Genomic DNA, 11,919 nt, shown 5'->3' with positions numbered 1-11,919 from the left:
AAAAAAAAAAAGATGTTGTCAGATCTAAACATAAAAATTACTCTTTAAAGATTTTTCTATTAGAACATATTATTCTAGAAGTGGCTGAATTTAGAAACAATATTTAAATTTTAATTTCTTTTTATTTTAGAAAAATGCTGACCCTGGTGTAGTAGACAAATCATCTCTTCGTAAACAGCGCTTCATGCAATTTTCGTCACTAGAACATGAAGGAGAATATTATATGACACCACGAGACTTCCTCTTTTCAGTAATGTTTGAGCAAGTAGAACGTGAGTTGGTCTTGTTTTTAAGTTAAAAAAAAATCAAACTTTAGGGTTAAAAGCCTAATTTTAAAGATTGTTAATAGTTTTTCATTTTTATTATCATCTTCTTTGGAGGAGGTAAGCTACCAGGTAATAAGCCTTTTTATAAAGCTATGGTAATTTAAGATCAAATTGTACCACCAAAAGGATAGATAGATTGACTAGTGGAACAGAATAGAGAGCCCTGAACTATATGAGCATAGATGAAACTTTACACTTGATCTTAGCCAAAAGGCCGAGAAGCGATATAGATGAAACTTTGATGTATGTTAAAGGTGGCATTGTAAATCAGTGGGGAAAAGAGGGCCTATTCAATAAATGGTACTAGTCATATTGAAAAAAGCTATACTTTCAAAATTTCAAAGATTAAAAAATCTTTCTCCTTGGGTTCAGGAAATATTTTCCTAAACAAGATACAGAAAGTACTAACATAAAATATTGATGAAATTCAGCTATATTACAATTATAATTTCTATTTATCAAAAGTTGCCTTAGCCAGAGCACCAACCTGTAGTCCTAGCCACTCAAGAAGCTGAGACAGGAGAATCATTTGAGCCCAGGAGTTTGAGGTTGTAGTACACCATTACTGTGCCTGCAAATAGCCACTGCAGTCTAGCCAGGGCAACACAGTGAGACCTCATTTCCAAAAAAGTAAAAAAATTGAGAAAACAACCCCAAAACTGGCAAAATGTATTTCAACATGTATATTTGATAAGACTAAATATTTATAGAGTATATGCAAAAGGTACAAATCAATAAGAAAAAGATAGGCAATCCAGACAAAAAAATGGGCAAAAGAAATGGGCATTCACAGAAGAGGAAACATATAAAAGCAAAGAAATAAGAGCCTTTATTAGTGACTAAGATAAGATATGATTGTTATACCTATTTGAGTAGCACCAGTTATATCGGTTAATAACAAAAGTTAAAGAAGATGAAGATAAGGGAGGACTTTTATATATTGTTAGTTGAAAATGTCAGTTCAAACCACTACTTTGGAAAACAAAATTTGGACTTCTGACCTACATGACTTCTGACCTACAAATCCCATTCCTGTGTATGCTACATGCCCAACAGGAACACTGCCCATACACATATGTATATGTATGGATATATGTATGAGAATTGCTTATGGTAGCAGTGTAACATTAATGAAAAAGCTGGAAACAACCCAAATGTCCATTACTAAGAGAATAGATAAATAAATTGTGGTATCATATATTCATACAGTGGAATTTTACTTATTAAAAATGAACAAATTCAGCTTTCATCATGAAGCATGAATAGCTCCGTGGGCCTACTTCCAACAAAACTAGTGAAAATCTCCAAAGAATATCCTTTCAAGTCTCTGGAAATAGTCCTGAGGTTATACAGAAAATTAAGAAACATCTGTTTAAGAAAACCTAAAATTGGATAAGAAAAATGAGAGTCTAGGGTATGTGAACTAAGAACCCCCTCCTCCTTGCTACCTAGTATCCCATCTTCTTGAGATGAAAACTCATTCCAGACTGAAGCAGCCAAGATCCCCATACCTCCTAGTTAGAGGGCTTTCTTCCAAGGAGGAACAGGGCATCGGCATTCTCATCCTGCCCCCAGCGACTTGTTGCTGAGGCCAAGTTCTGGGGAGTGTGGCTGAGAGGGCCTATCTTCCTTCCATTCTAGCCCTCACTTTTGAGATGGAGGCTCTATGTTGAACTCTGTGCTCAAGAATACTGAGAATCCTGGATCCCTGAGTGCTCTATCCCAGCTCTATCCCACTGTAAAACAGTGGTTTCACACTGGGAGGGGCAAGTCAAGAAGACCTATAGTTATTGCCACACTTCTAGAGTAGAGGTGTCACTGCATACTTAGAGAGGTATGCCATTGCCTCCACTCCCAGCCCCACAGAGGCCTGGCCCAGAGATTTCTGCAGGGGTATGAGGGTGGCTAAAGCAGGTAAAACAAATAAACAAATAGCTCTTTCTTCTCTTCCCAAAGAAACTGACTTCATTTTAAACAGAAAATGAAGAAGTATAGGCCTAATGGATAATCTCAAAAACAGGTGGGACAGTTGTGGTAAAAGGTAATTGGGAGGACATTGACAGATTCAGTAACAATAAAAAGACAAATTGTAGGCTGGTACTTTGCAGAAGAGAACTGGGGAAATAACTGTAAGGAGCCCTCTGGAAATGATAACAAATATTAAACACTGATCCTTCGAAAGGACCCTAAATTTGATTGGATCATCTCTAGAGCAGTTTATGTCCCAGGTCACAGAAACTGCTTGTGATTGCAACCAGATCTTCCAAGTAAGCAGCAAAATACTTCAGAATAACCATGTTCAGAGAACTAAAGTAAACTATGATTAAAGATTACAACATTTTCGCTTTTATTATTCATTGGAATGCAATTAAACTATCTGAAGGCATTTAGCTAAATCAAGAATTCAGTAATTTTGCAGGCCAAATAATACATCCTTTATACATATGATGTACTTCATCTTCATTTTTCATCATGGATAAGAAGAATAATAATCTTGGTTGCATTCCTACAGATCATGGTGAACTGCAAAACAAGGGAAAACAGGGCCAACCCACTGACCCAAGAAAGACATAAAACAATCTAGGATTTATTAGATTCCAAACTCATTTTTACCTGTTTTTTACCTTTTGGCATTTTTTGCAAATAATCACACCTTATTAATAGTAGTAGCTGAGGCTCATGTAAACACTCTCCTCATGCCTCTTTAAACCCTCTCCCTTGTGCTGTGGCATGCTTGGGGGTGCCATCCTCAACCTCCAGTGTACACTCTAAAAACCATAGGGCATGTTTCTTTGAGACTTGGATTATCTAGCCGAAACACCATTTTCCCGTCTTTAAGTTCTTTTCTACTAAATTCCTTTAGCCTTACAGTTCTTTAGTTCTCAATTCAGTGACTTTTATTCTTACCATTCTCTTCCTATATCCATTACCCGGAATTGCTCAAGTTTTTAAATCTCAAATTTCAGAATCATACTCTCTGACAACAACGTATTCTACCTTCCACATTACCTACTATTTAATCCAATACTCTGGTCTCATAAAAGCTTCTAGTCTCAACTATTCCATTATTCCCAAGCTCATCACTCCTTTTGGATCTTCTTCCTTCCTTTTAGCTACAGGGTTTGTCATTGTGTCACTCATTAATAACTACTTGCAGATATCTTTCTCCTTTGTTTTTGTTGTTGAACTTAGCCTCCTATGAACTGTTGGAGAAAATCATAGAATTTTACAGATCATAGCTACCAAATTTATAGTCTTCAACTTCAGCTAGATTCTCAAAATCATTTTATACGTTCATTGGCTTTCTCCCATTCCTTTATTAGCTTTTCTGAACTTCTGCTTTTTTCTGTTTCTTGTATCACATCCTTTTATTTTTTTTTTTATTGTTGCAAATTCATTCAGGGTACAAAGAACCAGGTTACACTGATTGCATAAAGTTAGGTAAAGTTCCTCTTATAACATCTTTCCTTTTATGATATGATTTTACCTATTTTTATTTATTTATTTTATTTATTTGTAGAGACAGTCTCACTCTATCACCCTCGGTAGAGTGCCGTGGCATCACACAGATCACAGCAACCTTCAATTCCTGGGCCTAGGCGGTTCTCCTGCCTCACCCTCCCAAGTAGCTACAGGCGCCCTCCACAACGCCCTGCTATATTTTTGTTGCAGTTTGGCCGGGGCCAGGCTTGAACCCACCACCTTTGGTAAATGGGGCTGGCACCCCACCCACTGAGCACAGACACTGCCCAACGTTACCTATTTTTAATTTTGCAAATTAAGGCCATAAGCCAACGAGTTCTTCAGATCCCTCTCTCATTGCCTGAGAACTTGCCTACATCCTCTCCTGACCTTTCTAATTGGAATAGTGTTCCTTACCCTGCAGAAGCTAATTCTGTCACCCTCTCACCTAGTTCCATCCTTCTTTTTCTCTCTACTGTCTCATTCTTTGAAACTTAGAGGTAGTCTCATTCTTTGTTATCTTGAGAAATCCTTAAACATTAGAGATGTAAATTAAAGAGTCTTCAGTATGTAAGTGCTATTTAAAGCTAAGATAATTCATGAGATCTCGAAGTTGAGTTTAGATAGCAAAGATAAAGGACTGGGGCTTGAGATATTCTAGTACTTGGAGATTGGAGATTTGAGGATAACCCAGAGGAAAGTGAGAGGGATTAGTAAAAAAGTAGTAAGAAAACCTGGAAAGGAGGGTATTGGGAAATTCAAGGCGGAAGGAATAATTAACTATGAAAATGTCATTGAGAAGTCAAATGAAGACTAAGAATTAACCATTTAATTTGATGACATGAGAATTGTTGGTGACTTTTACAAGAAGTTTTGGTAGAGTGGTATAACAGCAAAAGCCTGAGGCTGGAGTAGGTTTAAGAGAAAATGGAGAAAACCAAAAATAGACCCTGGTATAGCGTGCCATAAAGGGAAGGATAGAGATAAAGCAGTAGGTGGAGGTGGAAATGTAGTCAAGAGGATTTTTTTAAGATGGGATAAACAATAGTATGCGGTATGTGGTGGCAGATGACAGGGGAAACTTGGCAATGCAGGAAGGAGTGGGAAGAATTTTCAGGACAAAGTCCTTTAGAAAACAAGAGAGGAAAGAGTGTGAGAGCATAGTGGAAGCTTGAATCAGAGAGGAGCAGAGAGATCTCTTTACTAATAGCCAGGAAAAGGCACCCCACAAGGAGATCTGATGGGAGCCTCTGAAAGTGACTTGTCATCTGTCTCTGCTTTTCTCAGAAAAGAAATAGGAAGTGAAGTAGGAAGCCAGATCCTTTGCTAAAAGTGAAGGGAGTGTACAGAAATAGCCTTCTAAAACAGTAATGAGAGTTGATGACTTAAGAAGTACTATGATTGCCAATAGCCCAATTAAAACCTAGTCAAGATTATTATGATTTTAAAATGAGCATGATTCTGATTATTTTTCTCTACCATGTGTGGCTGCAGAAAAGCAGGTATGGAATTGGAAGAGAATTGGATCTAACCAGAGTTGAGGTTGGCTGAGAGCATATGACAACATGACAGACAAGCAAAGACGTTCTTTGTATAAAAAATTGTAGTGGTTGATCATGAAAGGTGAGCCAAGTGGGACCTTAGGACACAAATAGGTGAGGAATAATAAAAAGCCAGTAATATCAAATAGATTATAGTCACCGTATATAAACAAGGAATAAAAGAACAATGAGCATTCTGGTATAGTAGAGAGTACAGGTCCTGAAGTAGGACAAGGTGATTTTGAATACTGGCTCTACCACTTAGTAATAGTGTATCTGTGGGCAAAGTTACATAAGCTCTTTGAGCCTAGGTTTCTTCATCAGTACAGTGGGAATGCTAATACTACCAGCCTTGAAGCCATGTTGTAAAGATTCAGTAATACAATATAAATAAAACACCGAGTGCCTGGCACATAGGAAATTCTGAAACTTTAGCTTGTATTATATAATTGTCTTACTAAAGAAAATACTAAAATATTGGTAGTGGTTATACTGAATTCCTCAATTATGAGTGATTTTAGGTGTTAAAAAAATTATTTTATACATCTCTTTAACTACTTTACAATGAGTATTTTTTTTTTTGAGGCAGAGTCTCATTTTTATTGCACTTGGTAGAGTGCCGTGGCATCACAGCTCACAGCAATCTTTAACTCCTTGGCTTAGGCAGTTCTCTTGCCTTAGCCTCCCAAGTAGCTGGGACTACAGGTGTCCGGCCACAACACCTGGCTAATTTTTTGTTGCAGTTTGGCCTGGGCCAGTTTGAACCCTCCACTCTAGGAATATGGGGCCGGCGCCCTACCCACTGAGCCACAGGTGCCACCCTACAATGACTATTAGTTCCATAAAAGGGATACTTCTGCAAGAAGTATTTTAAGTGTAACTCGGTTTAAGTTGAAATTACAAATCAAAGTTAATGAATTTATGTAATTTTGGAAAACCAGAAGTGTCTGAGCTGATAGAGTAGATTTTGCCTTAACTCTTTCCTAAGGTAGAACAAGAGATACTGTAGCTGCTATGGATGCAGCTAAATTTTACAATTATTATTAGTAATATTTAAGGGAAAATGAAGATAGTGCTATCCCTACCTCTTAAAAATACCTGTTATATCACTTGTTGGACTATGATTTTAGCTTAAATTCCTTGAAGATTTTTTGCACATCCAAGAACCCTTTTACAGTATAAATGCTTTGAGAGTGAGCCAAGTGTAAGCAAAAATGGGTCACAATAATGCCAGGGAGCATCTGGGAAAAGAGAAATAAACCCTTTAGAAAGACACCATGGGAATGTCACCCTATGCTAGTCTTAACTGTTACACCTATACTGCATACCCTTGTTTATACTTACAACATATGAGATCTTATTGCAAACAAATAAGGAAACAATAAAGAAATGAATGAATAACCAAGCCAGACAATAATAAAGAAATGAATGAATAACCATTTGGTATTAACATTAGAGTGACAATAGAATTTATTGTAGTAAATGTGCCAAAACTGTTTGTGTTAGTCCGTGTCTTTGTGGGTTTATTTTGGACTTTTGAATCTCAAATTTAAAAATGAGTGTGGTTAAAATATATACTTCTTATCTTTGTCACTTTATTCTGTAGCTGTCTGATTTGGACTGGTTTCCTAATTTCTATTTTTTTTATATCTTTTTTAATTTGGAATTCATTGAGGGTACAAAGAATTAGGTTACACTGATTGCATTTGGTAGATAAAGTCTCTCTTATAATTGTGTCATGCCCCCAAGAGGTATGCCATACACCATGACCCTCCATCCCTAACCCTTCTCCCCTCTCCCCACTTGCTCATTCCCATACCCCCACCCCTTATATTAGCTCATCTGTTGTCTTTATATTAGAATAAAGTACATTGGTTTCTTCTTCTCCATTCTTGTGATGCTTTACTAAGAAGAATGTGTTCCACCTCCATCCAGGTTAATACAAAAGATGTAAAGTCTCCATCTCTTTTAATGGCTGAATAGTATTCCATGGTAGACACTTACCACAGCTAATTAATCCATTCCTGGGTTGGTGGGCATTTGGGTTGTTTCCACATTTTGAGCTATAATAAACAATATAGTGCAAATGTCCTTATGATAAAAGAATTTGTTTTCTTCTGGGTAGATGCCAGTAATGGGACTGCAGGATCAAAGGGGAGGTCTAATTTGAGTTCTTTCAGTATTCTCCATACTTCCTTCCAAAAAGGTTATATTAGTTTGCAATCCTACCAGCAGTGCAAAAGTGTTTCCTTCTCTCCATATCCACACCAGCATCTGCAGCTTTGAGATTTTGTGATGTGGGCCATTCTCACTAGGGTCAGGTGATATCTCAAGTGGTTCCTGTTTTGGTTTCTCATATTCCCCCAATTTTTTTTATTGTTGTTGAGACAGAGTCTCACTTTGTCACCGTCTGTAGACAGCTGTGGCGTCATAGCTCACAGCAACCTCCGACTTTTGGGCTCAAGCAATTCTCTTACCTCAGCCTCCCAAGTAGCTGGGACTACAGGTGCCCACCGCAACACCTGGCTATTTTTAGAGACAGAGTCTCACTCTGTCTCAGGCTGGTCTCAAACCTGTGAGCTCAGGCAGTCGACCCACCTTGGCCTCCCATAGTGCTAGGATTACAGGCATGAGCCACCACACCCAGCCTGTTGCCCAAATGTTTCTGTTGGTTCCTCCTCATGTGTTCTTCTTGTTCACCTCCTTGTCATCCTTTTTCTTTGTCACTGCCTCCTTTGTTTCAAACAGAAGTCCTTGCTGTTGAAGACAGTATGTTGTCTCAGGGACACCAGGTGGTGCTGTGGGTTTTTAGGCAACAAAGAGCACAGCCTGCAACCTCTATGGCCCTTAATCCAGACATAGTTGCTTCAGCTGTTTCCTCATCATTCAGAACTTTCCAGGTTTGGATCTTAAAGCTCACAAGAATCCTTCTCCTAGCACCCTCTGACTCCAGTTCCCATTGGGTGCAGGAGTCCCTTAGCCTGTCCTAAGAGTGAAATTCTAATCCTGGCAGTTAGAATTAAGATGGCTGTACTTTAGGCACCTGCTAACACCTTCTCACAACCTTCCCTCAATGGCAGCCCGTTGGCCTCAGAGACCTTCTGAGTATAACTGCCTCACTAGTCATCAAACCTATGGCAAATCCATTCCAACCAGCATTCGGAACTAGTTGCTCTATACTGTTCAAGTCTGCCCACTCTTTGAAGCTTTCCACTCAATGCATGGTTTCCCCCAACTACTGAAAACTCTGGAAAGGCTTCCTCCCATCCTGAATCTCTGTGACGGTGCACCATATACCAGCCAGTCGGTGTCACTTGCCTAATTCTTCAGATTTCCACTGCTGGGGATCATACTCTGTAACCAGCTCACCACCTCCCTATGCTCCCTGAGCTATGACTCTGGGTAAGGTCCCTGCATCAGGTAATGCTGGGTTCTCACTTTTTCCTCAGTCATTCTAGGAGAGCTCAGCTGAACAATCCTGGTTCGCCATCTTGATTTGCCCTTTCTAGTTTCCTAATTCCTGTAAGATTGTTTCCTGCTTTATAAAATTGAGTATCAGTTATCAAATGTGATAACACAGAATTTCCCAAACTTGCTGGATAGGAAATTACTCCTGTAATCTCAACACTTTGGAAGGCCAAGGCAAGGCAGGAGGATTACTTGAGCCCAGGAGTTTGAGGTTTCAGTGAGCTATGATCATGCCATTGTGCTCCACCCTGGCAACCAAATGAAACTGTCTCAAGAAGAAAATTCTCCAGGGGCAGAGGCAAGATGACCAACTGGACCCAGCTTTCCCCAGAGGCTCCTGTCCAGAAGGAGAGTTAAAGGATAGAAGTTTAGCAACTAAGCTAATGGTTTGGAGCTGAGCCAACAGAGAAGATTGAAGAACACACATCAACCCTGCTGAGGTGAGCTGCAACCCCAAGGAAACAAACAAAAGATACAAAATCCATCACCAAACGGACAGGAGTCCCCTCCCCCATGAAAACGGCTCCCAGTACACTTTCTGCAAACAGGCGAGCAGAGTTCAGATATCCTCTTATTTTATCCCACAGGAGAGACCCTCAAAAAATGGGAGCTCCTTCCCCAGAGAGAACCTACTAGTGTGCCATGGCACTCTCCTTCCAGGCATGAAACTGTATACAACTGTATATATTCTCTACCTGCAATTCTAAACTCCTAGGACTCCCCTTTACTCTCACCCCCAGGTCTGGAAGCCTATTCCCCATGGAGTCCAGATTCATGGGCATGTTCTTGAAAGGTGTGGACAAGGTGTGGGCTGTTACAGGTCTGTGCTGATTTTGCAGCCTGGGTGTAAAGAGAAGACAGTATACTGAGGGAACCATATGGGAGAGGGAGAAGAAGTACCTGCAGCACAAAGCAGCAGCCACAGTGGCAGGAACAATAGAGGTCACATCCCTGGGGATATTTTGGAGAGACACTCCCTGCCTCTCTGGGCAACCAGAGAAAGCCGGGCATCTTGTCCAGTGGCAGCCACTGGGGGAACAGATCTGGGATGGAAACCCTGCCCCGTGAGCAAAGGGTATGCCTGAGGCGGTACCTGCCTGGGCAGGGTGCAGTAGGAACAGAGACTAGAATACACACACGCAGAGATAGCATACTCCCAGAGTGGGGCTGAATAAGAAGGACTGCTTTAGTGAGCCAAAAGAAGCACCTGGTGCCCAGGGGATCATAGCTGAGACAAAAGCAGGTGGGGAGAAGCAGAAACTGAGAGATGAGTCTGAGTTCTAACCGCGCCCACCCCAACACACAGTGCAGTGGAGACAGACACACCAGCTCTGGGCAGCGGCACAGACTGAGACTGAGTCGCAGTTCCTATGAACTCAAACAGCTCCTGGTCTGCAGGGGAATATAGCCAGGACAGAAATACAAATTCTGCAAAAATATAAGTGTCAGCAACATCAATCAGGGGCGAGGTTGCAACTGAGTGAACTGCCCCAGCTTCCATTAAGCACCCTAGGTTGTCAGACCTCAGCTCACCCTGGTGACAGAGTGCAGCGGCCAGGCCAAGGACACATAGACCTCCCTGTGACTCAGGCAGGTCCAACCCCTGGAGCATCTGTTCATTGGAGGGAACTGGGTCACAGCCCTGTGGGGTTACCAGTGACCGAGTGACAGAAGAACAAGGTGGGGAAAGAGGCATCAACCTTCCCAGACTAATTCATTTGCTGGTTGGGTCCTTCTGACTCCACAGAGCACTGGATCGAGTCATACTTGAGCTGCCAGCAGACCCCTGCTATGTAGTTGCTGGAGACCTTTTGAACGCTCCCACTTGAGACCCAGTGCTGACTGGGACAATTGATTTGGATCTCTTGAACTGGGCCAATCACCCGAGGACTATCCAAACTGGTACCCTGGGTGTGTGATTGTGGGAAGGTTTGATTTTCCTTTTCCAGTTGTTGCCCGTGGGGGGATGGGGTAACTTCATTGCTGGTATTTCTTCACAGCTGAGACTTCAACCCAGAGTAACTGATTCACTAGGGTAGGACAGAGACCAGCTGAAAACAAGACAGAGCCACATAGCCCCACCACACCAAGCAGGTCCCAGTGTCTCAGGCTGTAACACTGTACAGATTCTTCGCAAAGCTCTAGGGGGAAAGGTACAGACACCAGTCCCAGCTCTTGGGCAAAGGGCTGCTTAATCACTACTCCAGGAACCCCCAAGCCAACTTCACCTTATCTGCTCATCTAGCCAAACGGTGTAAAATAATCATGGGGCAGAATCAGCGGAAAAACTACGGTAACATGAATAACCAGAGTAGATCAACTTGTCCAAGGAACAATATGGCAGGCACAACTGAAGATCTCATTCATAAAAAAATGGCTGAGATGTCAGAAATCGAATTCAGAATTTGCATTGCAAATAAGATTAATAGAATGGAGGTAAAGTTGGAATTAGAAATTCAAGGAGCATTTCAAAAGTTGTCTTAAAAATTCAATGAATTCAAAGACAAAATCACCAAAGATTTTGAGATATTGAGATAAGAACTTGCAGCCCTCAGAAATCTGAGAAATACAGTAGAATCCCTCAGTAGAAGAATGGAGCAGGCAGAAGGAAGAATTTCTGACATTGCAGACAAAGCTTTTAAACACTCCCAAATGCTCAAAGAGGAAGAGAAGTGGAGAGCAAAAACAGATCATTCTCTCAGAGAGCTCTGGGATAATTCGAAGAAAACTAATATTCACCTTATATGAATTCCTGAAGATGACAAGGTTGCTTTGAAAGGCACAGATGCTCTACTTCACGAGATAATGAAGGAGAATTTCCCAGACATACCAAGAGATTCTGAAATTCAGATAGCAGTTTAAGAACCCCAGCACAACTCAACCCAAATAAGACATCTCCGAGGCACATTATAATTAACTTCACCAAAGTTAATATGAAGGAGAAAATTGCAAGCAGCCAGACATAAGAAAACCGTAACCTACAAAGGGAAGAATATTAGAATGACTGCAGATCTCTCTGCTAAAACCTTTCAAGCTAGAAGAGGGTGGTCATCAACTTTTAATCTCCTAAAACAAAATAACTTTCAACCCAGGATCCTGTATCCAGCTAAACTGAGTTTCAT

At 40.7% G+C, this 11,919-nt stretch overlaps 1 protein-coding gene across 1 annotated transcript in view; it reads left to right on the top strand.

Moving 5' to 3' along the window:
- The window catches only part of MICU2 (mitochondrial calcium uptake 2), a 152,205-nt gene that overhangs the window by 44,796 nt on the left and 95,490 nt on the right, over window positions 1–11,919 (top strand). The window contains exon 2 of the mRNA XM_003796706.3: window positions 131–272. Within this exon, the coding sequence (XP_003796754.1) occupies window positions 131–272 (142 nt within the window). The remainder of the gene's footprint in view (window positions 1–130; window positions 273–11,919) is intronic.

Source organism: Otolemur garnettii, unplaced genomic scaffold (assembly GCF_000181295.1).
Source record: "Otolemur garnettii isolate 467f Iridium unplaced genomic scaffold, OtoGar3 scaffold00106, whole genome shotgun sequence".
Classification (NCBI taxonomy): domain Eukaryota; kingdom Metazoa; phylum Chordata; class Mammalia; order Primates; family Galagidae; genus Otolemur; species Otolemur garnettii.
The sequence above is the reverse complement of the archived record's forward strand: the minus strand, read 5'-3'. Positions and strand labels throughout refer to the sequence as shown.